The sequence below is a fragment of the Gopherus flavomarginatus genome, chromosome 2, assembly GCF_025201925.1.
Source record: "Gopherus flavomarginatus isolate rGopFla2 chromosome 2, rGopFla2.mat.asm, whole genome shotgun sequence".
Taxonomy (NCBI): Eukaryota; Metazoa; Chordata; order Testudines; family Testudinidae; genus Gopherus; species Gopherus flavomarginatus.
In genome coordinates this window covers 130355209-130373491 of record NC_066618.1, presented here as the reverse complement: position 1 = coordinate 130373491, position 18283 = coordinate 130355209, and the positions used below count along the sequence as shown (strand labels likewise).

At 42.2% G+C, this 18283-nt stretch overlaps 1 protein-coding gene across 2 annotated transcripts in view; it reads right to left on the bottom strand.

Annotated features, from left to right (window-relative positions):
* The window catches only part of ADCY2 (adenylate cyclase 2), a 444758-nt gene that overhangs the window by 104078 nt on the left and 322397 nt on the right, over positions 1 to 18283 (bottom strand). For both annotated transcript variants that reach the window (XM_050938140.1, XM_050938141.1), the window contains 3 exons: positions 17887 to 18063; positions 14729 to 14772; positions 11299 to 11379 (listed from right to left, as the gene is read on the bottom strand). In XM_050938140.1, coding sequence (XP_050794097.1) covers positions 11299 to 11379; positions 14729 to 14772; positions 17887 to 18063 — 302 coding nt within the window. The remainder of the gene's footprint in view (positions 1 to 11298; positions 11380 to 14728; positions 14773 to 17886; positions 18064 to 18283) is intronic.

The following is an 18283-nucleotide window of genomic DNA, read 5'->3' as shown; positions in this document are numbered from 1 at the left end:
ATGCTATAAGATAATATTTAAGTTTTTGCTTTGTAACTGTACAAATTATTTGCTTGGAAACTGTATACCTAGTGAGGAAGGATTGTCTCCTGCCCATCAGAAAGGCTAGCAAAACTAATGGGCCATTGTGGAACATCACAATACAAAGATTTTGTTAATTGCCCCTTACATTCATGAAAAGGCTATGTGAAAAATGGCTCATTCCATCAGCCTGAATTCTGAAAGAAGGAAATAAAAATAGCTGACAAGAATATTTTAAATCTTTTTTGCTGTTTGGACTCTCTCAGAGCTGGAGCTATGAAACAGAAGCGGAGATCCCCAGGGTCAACCTGGGTTAGCAATAAAAGACATTCAGAGGTGACAGATTACTACAACTCTGTCACCTTTGAAAACCATAGACTGTATCTTATTTTTGTATGTATGTTTGCCTTGTAATAACTCTCTAATTTCTTTTCTCAGTTAATAAATCCTTAGTTTATGATAGGATTGGCTACAAGTGTTGTTTTTTTCATGTGAGATCTAAGGTACAAATTGACCTAAGGTAAGTCACTGGTCCTTTGGGACTGGGAATAACCTGCATACCTTATGATCTTTGGTGTATAGCAACCACCTACACTAAGTCCAGCTTGTCCGGGTGACAAGATAGACTGGAATGCCCAAGGGGACTGACTGTGACTGATAGTGCTTTAGGAGTTCACACTTGTTACTGGGTTGATGCAATGTAATTATAGAACATACAACCAGCTTGAGGTCTCTGCCCTGATTCTTGACAGTCTTCCCTGAGGTTGCCACTCATGATCGTGACCAGGGCCGTAGCAACAAAGAACGTGGCCCCCTCCGAACATATGTCCGGGGCCCCTTACAAAGCAGAAACTGGAATGCGGTATTTATTTTATACAATATACAGGGTTCATATTATGTATACATAGGCCTACAGTGTACATGTATTCCGTATTTATGCAAAGTGCTTCTTTCGAGCCTTGTTCTCCGCAAATTGGTTAATCAATGCGTCATAGTCCAGAGATCTTGTTTTTGATTGAGATAACTGCAAGTGCAGAAAGCCTGTCATCTGTCATGGTTGAGCGCAGGATATTCTTGATCAGTTTCATTCTGCTGAAGCTCCTTTCAGCACCAGCGACAGTAACTGGTGTGGTCAGAAGAATTCTGATGCAAATGCAAAGATTCGGATATATCTCCTGAAGGCTGTTCTTGTATATGTACGTTAAAAAATTGTTTGCCGTGACAAGTCCTCTCTCTTTCTCGACGACATAAATAAAATGATTCAATTCCATTATGAGTTTGTTGGCATCAATGTCTCCCATTTTTCTTTCAAAATTTTTGCTGTGATTCTCCAGTTCATCTTCTCTGTGACACTGCTTCAGGCTGTTAGCGTTGTACAGAAATCCAAACAACTTATACCACTCCACGAGTTGGTCAAATAGCGACGAAACAGAAGATATGGCCTGATTAGTGAGAAGAAGAAAGAACTGCGATTTGAATTTTTCTTCAGCAGAAAGACGACTCGAATCATCAGCACATTCGTAATCAAACATTCTCTTCTTACATTGCACCCTGGTTTCTGGAAACACCTGCTCAATATCCATATGCTCTGCTATTTCATATGCATTTGTGACCACAGAGTTATACTCTGTATTTCGATAGTCTTCCAAAAACTTCATTGTAGCACCGACTTCTGCCTGCAGTACGTCAATTGACACATCTGGTGACTGAATTAATTTGCTGGTTTTATTGACGTGAAATAGTATATCGTACCACGTGTACACAGTCAGAACAAAAGGCCAAGTAGTAACATGGTCTAAAAGCGCACCGGCTTCTATTGCTGTATTGCCATCTTTCTTTTCGAGCACATATTCTCGCAAAGATGACAAAGCATTGCATAATTCTTCAAGGTGACAATGCAATGGCTTCACAGCATCAATTCTCGACTCCCAACGAGTGTCCGATAACCCTTTAACAGATATTAGCATATGTTCTTGATGTGTATCCCAACGTGAAGGTGAAGAAGAAAAAATAACGTATATTCTGTTAATCAGACCGAAAAAGTCAATGGCCTATTTCGATGACTTTGCCGCGTCTGAGATCACAAGATTCCAAGTGTGAGATCCACATGGTACATACAAGGCACGGTCATTTATTTCTAGCATGTGGGCTTGAACTCCTTTATTTTTTCCTCTCATATTTGCGCCGTTATCATAAGCTTGGCCTCTCATGTCAGCATTGTCTATTCCTAAGTTGTTTGCCTTTTCAAGAAACGCTTCCAATAAGCCCTTGCCAGTTGTATCATGAACATTAAGAAAACCAACAAACGCTTCACGAATATTGACACCATCTTCACCGTTGCATTCAACAAAGCGTAACACCACAGACATCTGTTCTTCATGTGACATGTCGGGAGTACAGTCCAAAATAACTGAATAATATTTGTTTTTTTAAGCTGCGCTATGTTGGCCTCTTGAATGTTACTGGTAACAAGTTGAATCAGCTCGTTTTGGATCTGTGGACTGAGGTACTGAACATGTGTCTCTGCCTTCTTAATCCTCTGTAAAAGTTCGCTGAGGACAGTATCATACTTTGCAAGCAATTCAAATAGTCCCAAAAAGTTGCCATTCGAAGGATCGCCGAGCTTTTCATTACTTCCTCGAAATGCCAAGTTTCTTTCGGACAAGAAAATAACGACATCAACCATGCGTTTGACAACATTTCTCCAGAAATCTCTTTCTTTCAGAAAAGCCTGCAATTCGAGTTGGTCAATAGATGTACGGTTTACTATGCCTGACCGAAGGTCAAACCATTTCACCATACAGTCTTGATGACCTTTGCCTGTTTCATGCTGCTGAAGTCTTTTTGATAGTGCTTTCCAAGCAGATGTTCCACGACGTAGCGGTATGTCGCCAGTGCCAAATAATTTACAACAAAAACAAAAAATGGCATCTTTCTGAACTGAGTACATTAACCATGAACGTCTTATTTTCTCGCCATTTGCCATGGTTCGATAGAAATGAGTACTTGTGAACCTCCGTCTTTCCTCGTTAAATGGAAATTCGTAACTTTCATTCTGCTGCGGTGAGCCACGTGCAACAATGTTACACACTTGCCTGTCCGATATTATAGACAGCCAAACTCCTGGATCATCAGTCAGTGGTTCAGATTCAGATACTTCTTTCCCGGCAGCAGCTGGAATATCTGTCACAGTTTGTTTGGTAGAACAACTGGCTTCACCTTCGACCTCACTTGAAGCACTTCTGGATACTTCTGGGTACAATTCGTCGCTGCTAGCGCTGTCCATTTCATGTGCCTGTACCTGTACATTGGATTGCAGCGCAAAATACGTTGACAACTTTGGAATTTTCTCAAGTTTCTTCTCGGCATCTTTTGCTGCCTTTTGTTTACTGGCTCTGCTCTTATACATTCTCTTAGGCATCACAAAGCACGCTTCTGCATTGGAAACGATAAAAAACTAAACAACTAAATTAATAACATTTATCCGCCGACCGCCATTATGAACGCAAATACACATTCTTTGAATGGGTCCAACTAAAATTCGAAACTGACCGACAGACAACTGATGTAGCCAATAGCATTATGATGTATTATAATGACTTCACGGTTTTGTCAGTAAAACCGACATGGATTGTGCAATAGCGTCAATAAATGTCACTTACCTAGTTATACCTTACATTTTTTTTGCCACTTTTAGGGGCTCCCTTCCTTGCGGGGCCCCCTCCGGTCGGAGGGTACGGAGGGCGCTCGCTACACCTCTGATCATGATACTCCTGACAGCATGACAGAATCTATGATTAAGGCTGTGAGTTTGTCCATGACTTCTGCACTGTGTCCCTCCTCTCCCAGCAGCAGCAGGAGTTTTGGCATGGGAGCAGGCAGGGGGGTGGGGCATGGGATGAGGTGAAGTGGGGTCTTGGTGGCGCTTACATTGGGGGGGCTCCCCGAAAGCGGTAACATCCCCCTCACTCAGCTCCTAGATGGAGGCGTGGCCAAGAAGCTCTGTGCACTGCCTCTGCCTTCAGGCACCGCCCCTGCAGCTCTCACAGGCTGCGATTCTTGGCCAGTGGGAGCTGGTGCTCAGATCAGAGGCAGTGCGCAGAGCTGCCTGGCCACACCTCTGCCTAGGAGCTGAGTGAGGGAGATGTCGCCACTTCTGGGGAGGTGCGGAGACAGATAGGAAGCCTGCCAACCCTCCCTCCCCGCACAAGCACCTGTGGCATCCATGGGCTGCCCCCTGCAAGATTTAGGGCTATATAGTAGAAGTCATGAACAGGTCATGGACCCTGAATTTTTTGTTTACTGCCTGTGACCTGTCCATGACTTTTACTAAAAATACTTGTGACTAAAATGTAGCTTTATTATAGAATATCAGGGTTGGAAGGGACCTCAGGAGGTCATTTAGTCCAATCCCCTGCTTAAAGTAGGGCCAATCCCCAGACAGATTTTTGACTCTGTTCCCTAAATGGCTACCTCAAGGACTGAACTTACAACTCTGGGTTAGCAGGCCAATGCTTAAACCACCCCCATAGCCTATGAGGGGCAGATGAAACCATTTACAGCTGTGTAATCCAACACACAGCACTAACTGAGGCCCAATCTGGCCTGCAGAAACTATATTTTGGGTGAAGCAGCTAACTCTATCTATAGTGAAAGTTGCCTGATAAGTCCCATTATAAAACCCTATCTGCTATAGTTTATAACTTTGCCAAACTAGGTATTAGGGGAAAATAAATTGTTTTGCCTTTGTTAACAAATTGATTGCAAGATTATTTAAAAAAAAAGATTTTTGATTGCTTTGGAACTGGGACTTGAAATTTGGCACTGGTGTCAGGAAAGCGCCTTTTGCTGCTCCTGTACAAAATATGCTTACATTTGGCTAAGTCTGGCCTTTGAAAAATCTTATTTTCACATATGCTCAGTTCTCATATGACCTGTTAAAGTTTGGCAGTTAAATTTTCTGAATATTCTGTCCATACTGAGCATGCTCCATGCTCTCACAATTCCTGCATGCCGACCAGGCTGTGCATATGCCATGCCTGCAGAGCAGAGTCACTGAGCATACTCCATTCAAGGGTTGAACAGGATTTTCCCTACAATTGCTTCGCCGAGCTGTTTTTGTGTTAGATGTGACAGATACTGCAACCACTTGCAGTATTTGGGGACCACGTTGTATTAATGTATTTTATGTTTAAAGTATGAAAAGCTCAAAAAGTCATTAGATTGAGATGGGCCAGGCAGTATGAGCTGTAGAAATATGCATAGCTCTTTGTATCAATACAGGTGATGTGTATTTGTGTGTTCCTGGCTCGTTGTGTGTGGGGGTTGGTTGTGCAGAATCTGGAATCACTAGGGAATGATTTCTGCAAAATGCCAAGGGTGGCTCTGTAGATTTCCAGCCTTTGAATCTGACCTCCTGCGAATAAGGGGAGGGACTGGTTGTATCTGTTTTCTGTAGGCTGAGGGACAAAGCCGGACTTTTGGTATAAAAGGCTGAGTTCAAACAGATTCAGGGTTTTCCTTTTGATTCAGCAAATGGATAGGACCTTCGGTCCAAGAAAATGCTCCAACTCTTGCTCAGCAGCTGGATGGGATGTTGGCCTATCAGACTCTCTATGTGGAAGATGGGTGATTTCCCGTATGTTTGTTAGCAGTAAGTAGAAGCTTTTATTATCTTTCTATTATTTTCTCTGTTATTCCTCTGCCCCCAGAAAGCTGTTTGTTTTGGAAAAGCTGTGCGGTAACTTGTAACTGTTGGCACATTGTCGTTACAGAGAAAGCACAACCCAGGTGCTGGCCTTTAGGCACACTTGTTTGCTGGAGCATTCATAATGTATGGCAACAGGGTGTTCTGCTTTAAAAAGCCCGATCAGGAGGGAGACACATCTGAGTTGCTGGCTCAAGAGAAGTGACAACTGGGAACCTGAAACCTCAAGAGTGCCCTTGCGGGACCAGAGAGGGAATACAGGTTCAGTTACCCTGAGACTGTGACCAGGCACCAGAATTCACAGCAGGACAATTGTCTCTCCTGTGTTCTCAATTTTCCTCGAGGGGAGGGAGTAAGTGGGGGTTGCAGGAGACAGAGTGGGAGGGGGACAGTAGCCAGACAATGGGGGAGCAGTGTGAGATAAGAGCCAGGGATGGGGGGAACAGGTAGGGAGGGGGACAAGAGCTGTGAAGCAAGTTGAAAAGTACAGTAACTCCTCACTTAACATCATCCCAGTTAACATAGTTTTGTTGTTATGTCACTGATATATTAGAGAAAATACTCATTTAAATTTGTGCAATGTTTCCTTATAACGTTGTTTGGCCATGGGGGCTCGGAACCAATGGGGGCCAGCAGTCCCGCATCAGCTCCCTTTAACCCCCCAGCATCTCCTGCCTACTGGCAGCCCCACGGATCAGCAACTCTCTCCTCCCTTGCCATGCCTCCTGCTTGCAGCAATTAGCTGTTTCCTAGCATTCAAGAGACTGGGGTGGGGGAAGAGGGAGGAGTGAGGATGCAACACGCTCGGGGGGGAGAGTGGGGGCGGGCCTAGGGCATAGCCGGGGGTTTAAGCACCCTCCCCCCCGCCAGCACCTTGGAAAGAACAGCAAGAGGACCAGCCAGACGATCCACCCTCTTTCACCCTCTGACTCCACCACCTCAACCAAGCTTCACAATCATCATCACTGAGTACAGTATTACATTGTTTAAAACTTATACTGTATATATGTATATGTATAGTCTTTTATCTGGCCAAAAAAATTCCCTGGAACCTAACTCCCCCGCCTCCCTTTACATTAATTCTTATGGGAAAATTGGATTAGCTTAAAGTTACATTTTTCAAGAATATAACTACAATGTTAAACAAGAAGTTACTGTACAGGAAAGGGAGCAGTCTGGGGAATAATTAGGGATGGAGAACTGGAGCAGAGGAAGAGAAGCTGGGGTAGGGGCAGGGAGAAGCAGATGTGAGTGGGGGGAGGGAGGACAAGAGGTAAGGAAGATAGACACAAGCCTATGGTAAATGGGAGCAGAAATGTCTCTAATAACCTACGTACACTACCTTCCAGAACCTAGAACTCAGACCAGGAGATCTCAGGCTTTGCACTCTTCTGGTCCCAGCAAATCGCTCCAAAACTATCTGGCACAGTGAGTGTCTAAAGTCCCATCAATGCCTGATCTAATGTGCAGAATTTATGCCTCCCGCAGATTTCTTTGCTTCCCCAGAGAAAAATGACTTTCTGACGGGAAAGCAAAGGGAAGTCAGAAGAGTGGTATGCACCCATCCCCAGTAATGTTTTGAATGCCCAGGGCAGCTGGCAGAGAGGTAAATCACTGTGGTGTAGGAAGAGGGACTGGGGAAGACCCAGGTGGTGGCTCCTACCCTGCACTGGCTGCAGTTGCTAGTCCCGGCTGGGTTGGAGAGGATGGGACTTCCTCTTTTCCTGTACATCATCCAGGGCTGGGTCAGACCCATCCCAGATTTCTCCCCCAGCTGCAGGAAACTCTGCCATGCTTTCTGCACTCATCACTCCTCAGCTGCAGGGAGAGGGATCCCTATACAGGGAGCTGCTCCCCCATCTGCCTAATCCCCATGTATCTAGTCCCCTTCAAACCCAGATCCTCCTGCCAAGCCTCACCCCACCAACACACACTCAGAACCTTCCCGATGAGCCTCACTACCCCTGCACCTGGACCATCCTGACAAGCCACCCACACCCAGATCCTCACACCACCAAGCCCCAACCAGCTGCACCTGGATCCTCGCCCCACTCCTCCAGTGTCCAGACCCCCCCACTGATTCCCCCACACCCCGAACCTCCTGCCAAGCTCTATCCCCCAGACTTCCCTGCTGAGCCCCAACTACCTTCACCTGGACCCTACTACAGAGTCCCATTACTGTTGCATTCAGAATCCCAGAACAAGCCCCTGAGCAACCAGATCCCTCTGCAACCAGACACCACACTGAGCTGCCTGCACCCAGACTGCCCTACACAGAACCCTCTATACCCACACCTGGTTTCCCCCCACACACACACTTGCATCCTGCCTGCCCACACCTGGTGCACCTGGCACAGAGGGGCAAGGCCCAGGAGTGTTTCAGGGGGAAGAGGGGTGGTCCTTGTGCTGTGTCAGGGTTGTGTGCAGCATCACTGCTGAGTCCGTGTCCCGGGGAGGAAACTGCACAGTGCTCTTCCACCTCTGTGCAGCCAGTGGCCTGTGCCCCAATACCTGGTTGGAGCCTCCACGTTTATCTGACAAATAAAATTTGCAGAATTTTAAAATATTGTATGGAGAATTTTTAATTTTTTGGTGCAGAACGTCCTCAGGAGTAACATATGCAGCCTACTACTGGTATCAGTTAATCTGGTAACAGTGCAAATGGCAGAGGTTTGTGCTGTGTATTTAAAAGTTTAGACCCTGCTGATTACCTATGCTAGTGGTCAATCAGGTTCCACATGATGATTTTTTTTTTAAAATAGGAAATTATATTAAAAAAAAGCTTACATAAAAAAAATTATTAAAGTTGCAAAGCCAAGCACTCGAAAGTTAGGAAATTCCAGAATTAAGGTTGTCCATCAGTGAAGAGGTGGTAATTCAACTTCCCTCCCTTCTTATTCAATGTGTGGTCCCAGGCTTTCTGAATACAAAATTATTCATTACCTCATAGAAGCTTTCATCAACATATCTGAGTGCTTCACAGTTAAGTGGCCAATTGTGAACATTTTGATTTCAGTGACTTGCCAGAATCATACAGAAACTCTACAGGAGAGAACCCAGTTCTCCATGGCAACATTCAATTTCTTTAACCATAAGGCTACCCTTTCTCTTCCTGAAATCACTGCCTCACTCACTACACACTATCTTCTGTAATATATGAGTAGGACTACAGAATTGTCAGGGCATATTTTATCAAAAATGATAGAGCAAAGTAAATTTAGTAGAAGTTGTGATCTATGATTTTTGATAAAAAAATGCCCTGACAAGTGGGGGAGCACCAAACACTTATGGCAGCATCCTCCCCACTCCCCAGCACCACAATCCTAATCCTGCTTAGTGAAGAGGATGAGTTTGGGGGGCTGGAGAGTAAGCCCACCCTGTATTCACTCCAGCTTTCTGTGTCCTTTGGGGAAGAGTGTGGCAGTTGAGAGCAAGCCCAGCATGCACTCACCCTGGGCACAAGCAATGGCAGGTCATGACTAGGAGGCAACTGGGCCAAATTTGAATGAGTGTGGCTGCGATCCTGTGTGCCACATTGCAATGTCTAGAGAGGGGAGCTGGGCCTGGCCCTATAGGACACAGGAGCTACTGTTTTGGGGTAGGCTCTTGCTCTCCAACACACTCCCCCAGGGCATCACCTGTGCAGTGGGCTGGTGACCCACCTAAAGCCTTCCTGGAGGAAGTCATAGACAGAGAAGTTGCAGAAAAATCATGGTACTCATGGCTTTTTCTGCACCATGACAAACCTGTAGCCCTCCATATGAGGAAGGGGTCCTACAGACAACAGTCTCATTCAAGACACAGTCTTGATTCATCCTGAGAGCAGTCAATCCTGTGCATTGAATGAGGTAGGGGACCTACTGTAAAAATATGTGAACAAGTAATTATTACTGTGTTAATGCATATGCACAGTCAGCCATATTTTTGACATTTCTTAGTTTTGAGCACTTGACTTTTCAATTTTATTGTTGTCTACATGTAGTTGTAGGATGTAGCTTTTACTAATAATGATGTATGAGAAGGAAAGAACTCAGTTTAAATCTTTGATCATAGGTTAAAACTGCAGGATTGGCAAGTTTTTACATGTAACTAAGAACATTTGTTATGGAAATCATTGATAAATAACACAGAATTGAACCACACAATGCCATTTTGCAGTGTCACATTTTAGAGCCCATGTACTTTAAAACACACTAGAGCTGTATGAATTGTGTCTTGTAACCCATTCTTAGAATAGCACAGTGTAAACAAACCTATTTGTCTATCTGAGGATTTGCTTCCAATCATTTTGTTATTTGTGTGTGACATAACTGTCAACATACACTTCCACTGAGAACTTACTCAAAATTGTTTTCTTAAAACTACAGACAGCCTGATGGGATTGTTACACATGAAAATTAAATGTGCTCCTTGAGTTTCTAGCAATTAGGTGCAGTATACAACTTATTCAACTGAGCAAATATTGGACACCTGCAGTGGAGAATACAATTCATAACTACTAACCACAATTTTTGCAAATTGATCCCCCTATTTCATCCTGAAGTGATAGTTAACATTTAAAGGAGCCTGTACTCTTCAGTCAGGGAAGTATTGACCTTGCTCTTATCTATTCACTAATAGGATCTGATATCATCAATAACTATCACCTCCAGTTCCTCCAAGGACATATACTCAATGTGTGCCTCTCTGCTTCTGAGAACAATTTACGTGCACAGACTAGCTATGTTATGCTCTAATGAATCAATGGACCAACTGAAACAATAATTATCAAAGGTGGCACAAGAGGCACTTCTAGTTCTGTGGAGCCACTTCTGTCACTCTGATTTCGGTGTCAGAAAGTCCTGGTTATTATTTCTTCATCTCACTTACTCATCTACTGTGACAGATGATTGTATTGAGCCAGAGCAAATAGACATGGAATACAGCTATAGGAGCATAATGCTTTATTTTCTTTTTCCACGTTAATCCCCATGTGTTTTTACCCCTGATCATTAATTATTTCTATTTTCACTCCTTACTACTAAGTTCCTTTGTTCTTTCTCCTTACCTCACCTCTGTCTTTTCAATTACTATTTTAAGGTGCACTTATCTATGAAATCAGAAAATAAAAGAAAAAACCCAAATATTTCACTAGCAGTCCCATCAATTTAGGATATAACTACACTTAATTTCCCAGTTATATATAAGGCTTTGTACCAGTTCTTAGGAGGACGTGGAGAGGTGTCGTAGATATGGGGACTTAGGGCCAAATCGTGGATTCCTGTAGAAGGCCTAAAGAATCAAGTTTTGAGCAGAGGAACTTCAAGGGGCAAATGGAATCTTCCCCCAATGTAAGAATCACAAGTGCAGCAGCTATTAGAACAAGGCCCTTGAAAAAGTTCTGCACAGTGCTGTTCCTTAGCCTGCAGGGAGCATAATGTTTCTCTGAGTGGCCTATTTTACTTTCTGATATGGAATGGTGGATGTGCCACTGCTTTTTGGGTTTTGTTCATCTATGCAAGGAGAGGCAGCAGACTCTACCATCAGTTGTAGAAGAATGTGAATGTTAAAGGGAGGAGATGTAAATATACTTTTGAGCATTGATTTCATCAATGGCTTGAATCATCCTCTCATTCAATTCCTCTTCAAATCTTTTCTTCTGTGATTTTGTTCTGTAATGAAAAAAGATGAGATATTATCATTGGATCTTGATTGGAAAACTGGGTTATAGTCACCAAAATGAAATTCAACAAAGACAAATGAAAGGTGCTACAGTTAGGGAAGTAAAATTAAATGCACACATACAAAATGGAACAGCAGCACTGCTAAGAAGGATCTGAGAGTTGTGATGGATCACAACCTCAACGTGAGTCAGCAATGTGATGCTATTGCAAAAAAAATGTTGCATTAACAGAGGCATAGCATGCAAGTCACAGGGAGTGATAATACCGCTCTACTCAGCGCTGGTTAGGCCTCAGCTAGAGTACTGCAACCAATTTTGGTCATTGATGTTTAGAAAGGATGTAGAAAACTGGAAAGAATGTAGAAGTGAGCAACAAAGACAATCAGAGGGATGAAATGCAAGCCATATGAGCAAAGGCTGAAGGAACTGGGTATGTTTAGCTTGGAAAAGAGGATATTTAGTAGCTGTCTCAGCTACTTGAAAGGCTACTATAAAAAAGATGGAGAAAAGTTGTTCTTTTTTTGCAGTAGAGGGCAGGACAAGAGGCAGTGGGTTCAAACTACAGCATAGCAGATTTAGATTAAATTTCAGGACAACTTCCTAACTGTCAGAAGAGTAGGACAATGGAGCAGACTGTCTCCTGAGGCCATGGAAGTTTCCTCACTGGAGGTTTTTAAAAGGAGGCAGGATAGCCACCTCTCTTGGATAGTTTAGACACAACAAATCTTGTATCTTGGCTGGCGTTTAGACTAGATGACCCTTGCAGTCCCTTCTAACTCTATGATTCTATGACAATCCATTCCCCAAAGAACATACTCTCTAAAAGCAAAATACAAAATTGTGCTTTAAAAATAAACAAAACACACTTGTAGAAAATTAGAGTTGAGGAAATTTCTATTAAAGGAAAGTGCTCACCTTGGTAATGTAATGAATTTATGAAAAAGAATTTCACATTCTCAGCTCCTTAAAAATATCCATATTTGCTGCAGCTATTTTTGTTAATATTTGTCTGCATTGTGTGACTAGGTAAGAACATGCCATTCGCATTCATAGGAACACTCTGTATGGCCTGAATAGAGGATTTAGAACTTTCCAGTAGCAGGTTTGGAAATAATTGTTATCAAAACTTTATTTTCAAATATATTTCAGGTTTCTCTTCATATAGTCTGTAAAACTACTATAATGAACAAAAAGATTTATTTTATTTTAAGTTAGCTGGGCATGAAATGGACATAATGTCTGCATGGATGGGACTCTCTTCTGTTACACCAGGCTTCACTTGTAGCTCACTTCAGAAGTTGTGCTCTCCTAAAACCTGGAGCACCTCAAATACTCCAGATTTTCTCTCCATCCTTTCAAGATTAATATACAAAATTTAAGATATAGGTAGTACCTCAGATTTGAACTACCTGAACTCCTAGAGTTTATGATAACTCACAGATTTGAATTTTGGCAAGGTTAACTCAAGCCCTTCCTCCTTCTGAGCCATGACTTTTGGATTAGTTCTTAATAACTTAGGATCTGCAGCAGGGGTAGGCAACCTATGGCATGAATGCCGATTTTAAGTGGCACTCACACTGCCCGGGTCCTGGCCACCAGTCCGAGGGGCTCTGTATTTTAATTTAATTTTAAATGGAGCTTCTTAAACATTTTAAAAATCTTATTTACTTTACATACAATATTAGTTTAGTTATATATTATAGACTTATAGAAAGAGACCTTCTAAAAAGGTTAAAATGTATGACTGGCATGTGAAACTTTAAATCAAAGTGAATAAATGAAGACTTGGCAAACCACTTCTGAAAGGTTGCCGACCCCTGATCTACAGGATGGTTCAATAGATAAGATAGCATAGGTTCGTAGAGAAGTTTCTATAGAACCCTATTACTTTTCTACTGAATGCAACTGATTTCAAGACTATTGAAATGTATCACTGATTTCATGACTATCAGGTATGTGTCAAGTGTCTATCACCTATTTCTTACAAGTAGTCCAGGATAACAACAGACACTTGTCCAATCTTATCAAACCCTATCTAGCAAATAACTAAGAAGATGGGATTTCAGAAGAGCTGAGCACTCACCTAACTGTTCCCTTTGACCTCAGTGGTTGGGTGATCAGCTCTTTTAAAAACCACTACTTATTCAAGTGCCTTAATATGGATATAGAAGCCTGATTTTAGGTTCTTATTTGTGAAAATCTTGGCCATAAGCTATATTATATTTTCAGACCAAGTTATACAATCATCATTTTTTGAACCTTTAGAGTCTATTTTAGAATATAATTAAAGAATAAGAAAACAAAAGCATTTCCAGTATTTGAAAGAATTTCATTCTTTGAAAATATCACAATAAAATGGTTCACTCTTTCACTACAGTGCTGACATACATGATTTTCACATGCTGTGCAAACTGAAACATAACTAATCTACTATAGCCTTAAAGCCAGGATGTGTTTGTCAGGTCTTGTAGGATCAGCCAAAGGTTGGTCTTCCTATGGGATCCAGAACTGCTGTTGAATAGAACTACCTGGCTTCCTGTCAACCTTTGGATAGTGTATGATATATATGCAGGGGGGACATTGAAAGAGAATAAAGAAAGACCACAGACAGGATGAATTACCACCTTAGGCAAAGGGAATGAAAATGTTAGTTTTCAATGAAATGGTTCTTTTAAACCAATTTATGGTACTTCTGATATCACTTATAGCAATGAAGAAAATATGTTATTTACAGTTTAGCTTTCTCAGGCTCTTAAAAAGATGAAATCCAGCTCTAATTTTCTTGCAATACCATGCTAATTTTATTTAAAAAAACCCAGCCATAATCCTTTCTTTTTTAAAACTTTTTCCGTTCACCTACATCCATTTCTTCTCATTCTTTCCTACTAATGGAAAATTCAGCCATGAAAAATGACAAGTTGAACTTTATTATGTGAATTTATAATAATTTGTCTGGCAGTAACACAGAATATGACACAAACCCCAGTACTTGAACCACAATAATATTTTCTGAAACTACTTTTTGAAGTAAGTAACACTCAAAAACTGATTGTCAATTGAAAAAAACCCTTACCAGAAGCCCCACTAGGGGACTATGAGGCAGCTTCATTTTCAAATGATGCACGCTGTACTGTAATGCAACTTTCTATAGGGTTAATGCTGTTTGTTGGCAGATGTACATCCATAATTAATAAGCACCACTTTAAAATATATCTAGTTTTACATCCAATCTCTTTGTTGGAAGGACTTGCTCTAAAAATCATATTTTGGAAAAAAATGGCTCTTAGTGGTAAAAATGCTGTATCTATTGTACTTTATGTGAATAAATTTATATATACCTTTCTCTGCAGCGCTGGAAATGATACTGACCCATTGGCACATCCTAAAAAAAAAAACAAAAAAAAACCAACCCTGTATCAATTGTAGAACATTCTGAAAATATTCCTCATGTTGAAAATATTTGTTAGACTATAGTGATGCCAAAATTTGTCAAGAAGAAAACTCTGCAAATACATTAGTGCTAATCTGTTACCAGATCAATATATGAAGTTTTCAAACGGATGTTAATAAGTAGGAGCCTTTTCACATAATAAGTTTTAATGAAGCAGAAAAAGGGAATGATTTAGAAAATATGTCAAGTATCAGAGGGGTAGCCGTGTTAGTCTGGATCTGTAAAAGCAGCGAAGAGTCTTGTGGCACCTTATAGACTAACAGACATGTTGGACCATGAGCTTTCATGGGTGAATACCCACTTCGTCGGATGCATTTAGTGGAAATTTTCAGAGGCAAGTATATATATATGCAGGCAAGAAGCAGGCTAGAGATAACGAGGTTAGTTCAATCAGGGAGAATGAGGCCCTGTTCTAGCAGTTGAGGTGTGAAAACCAAGGGAGGAGAAACTGGTTTTGTAGTTGGCAAGCCATTCACAGTCTTTGTTTCATCCTGAGCTGATGGTGTCAAATTTGCAGATAAACTGAAGCTCAGCAGTTTCTCTTTCAAGTTTGGTCCTGACGTTTTTTTGCTGCAGGATGGCTACCTTTAGATCTGCTATTGTGTGTCCAGGGAGATCCAAGTGTTCTCCTACAGGTTTTTGTATATTGCCATTCCTAATATCTGGCAACTAGCTTAAATGTAAATATTAAATTAAATATTAAATTATTAATTTGATTTGGTTGGAACCAAAAAGCTTTTTCCCTAGTTTTACTACTTTGGAACCTAATCATGATCCCACTGAAATCAATGCCAAAATTCCCATTGCTTCCAATGGGAGCTAGGGTTATTCAGTGCGTTTGAAAATTAAGTACCTGATTAGATCCCCAAAAATAGTGTGATGGACTCAGGCCAGAAGGATGTAAGAGGGTAGTGGAAAGCAGGTATGTCAGCCTCAGAATGAGCAGGTCCCTGTTCCCTGGATAGCCAAACAATGGCTACTCCAGGCCAATCAAGACACCTGATGCCAATTTAACCAGTTAAGGTCCTTAGGCTAATGCTGGCACCTGACCTCAGTTAACTGAGAAAGAGTCAGTTAAGGCTGATAGGCTAATGGAGACAGCTGGAACCAATTAAGGTCCCACTTATACTGCGCTAAAAGCTCTCCTTTCCAGTTCTCTCGAGAGGAGCTCGGGTGAAAGGAGCTGGAGGAGAGGAAGGATTACTGATCCCTGAGGTAAAGGTGAAGCTTGGAAAAGGGGACCACGGGGAAGTGGCCCAGGGAATCAAAGCAGCATCAGTGAAGGAGGGAAGCCAATCACAGCTGCTACCATTAGGGTCCCTGGGCTGGAACCCAGAGTAGAGGGCGGGCCTGGGTTCTCCCCTTCTCCCCCCGCATGATCTACAGAGATCCCTTTGAAAGGGGAAAGGGGTGTCCAGGTAGGACACCAAATGGTATTATGGAGCTCTAAAGAGCAACAAAGACTGTGGGTATTCCACCATCCCACCTCCCGTACCGGCCTGTGATGAAAATAGCTCAATAAGTTGTAACCTCTGCCACCATACCGGGAGAGGGAGGTCATCTTGAGGACCTTAGTGAGCTTCTGAGGCCACTGTATCCGCCAGGAAGTGCGGGACCCACCAATACAGGCTCAGAGCTTTGTCACATCAGATTATGACCATTATTTTAAAATGAAGATGATTACTGACAGCAACCATTATTTTGTGACTAAATAATAGTTTCATGCTTTTTATGGTTAACAAGTGGCATTCAGGGCTGGCTCCATGCACCAGCGAAGGAAGCAGGTGCCTGGGGCGGCCAATAAAAAGGGGCGGCACTCCATCCATTATTGGGGCAGCACGTCCGGGTCTTCGGCGGCAATTTGGTAGTGGGTCCTTCACTGCCTCTCTTCCTCTTCGGTGGCACTTCGGCAGCAGCTGAATTGTTTTGCTTTTTTCTTTTTCCTTCACTGCTTGGGGCTGCAAAAAAGCTGGAGCCAGCCCTGGTTGCATTCACTTTATATTTTTGCTTTGATGTACTTACTGATCAAAATCTTGAGTTAATGAGAAGTTACATGATTCATCTCTGCATTCTTGGTGCAAGGAATATGGGATTGAATTCAAATGTTGAGTACAACCAAAATTTCCTTCTTTTTTTTTTGCTTTTTCAGCAGCAGATGATAGTGATGTGCAGTAATAACAGAGACATTGGGACTGAATGATCAGAAAAAAAATCTCTTATCTAATAAGGGTGCAGAATTTAATGGTGTGCTATAGCACTCTTGACCCAAATCCTCATCTATGGTTGAGGAGCCCACAATGAAGCTTGGAAAGGCAGGTGCTGCTTGTGTACTCCAGGATAACTTAGAGCAGTTGAAGAGCACAGGAAAGCCCTGGCCATGCTGTTTTTTCTCCAACTACTGCAGTGAGAGAGTATACCTCTCAGAGAATCTCTCTATACTGGTGTTCTCCTGGGGCTGTCTAGCACTGGCCTTTAATCCAGACACTGCCTGTACAGTGGTGCAAAGCAACCACATGATATCCCGGAGTTGAGTCCATAGGCCTAGAAGGCCCAAGTTTGCTCTCCAATGTGCACACACAATTTCTGTTGATTTCAGTGGGATTTCAGACTTGCACTGATAGCAGAATTTGGCCCTTTAGAATCTGATCCAAAGACCATTAAGTCAATGGAAAGACTCTCATTGACTTCAGTGGGTACTGGATCTGGCCTTTAAAACTGGATCTCAAAAGAGAAACAAAATACAGAGACACATGTTTTTGTTTAACAGGAAATAATTGTTTTTTGCACTCTTCTTATACCCACGTTTGTCCCAGCATATTAGAGAGACAAGGTGGGTAGGTAATATATTTTATCGGACCACTTTACCTGAAGAAGAGGTCCATGTAAGTTCAAAATCTTGTCTTTTTCACTAACAGAAGTTGGTCCAATAAAAGATTTTACCTCATCCCACTTTGTATCAGGAAATAATAGAACATTTAATACCAAGGAGTTAATTTTTCTTTCAAAATAGCTACACAGTTTGAAATGACATAAATAGGCCCATACTGTGGTACTAATCTTGCCATTTTCAGTAGTCATGCTGTCCCTGTGGTGTAAGTGTGCAAATGGCTTGGCTGCACCCCAAGATTCCAGGTACCGGGTCATGCGGACAGAGGCTCTCATTTTAGCTCCATCTAAGGTATGCCGGTGTCTGAAGTGGTGCTGAGGACTTCGCCTTTCTCCCTGAGGGGGAAAAAAAGATGAATATTTATAGATGATTTAAATCCTTTTGTAAACCACACGAGTGCGCTCACACACACGCAAACATATGTGCACTCTCTCATGCTTTATTATGGTACTATATATCCATACATTTAACTATAACTGAGAGGTGCTGACAGCATGCAATTCCCAGTGGCTCCAATGGGAATTGCAGAGTTCATTTCTTCTCAGGATCTGGCCA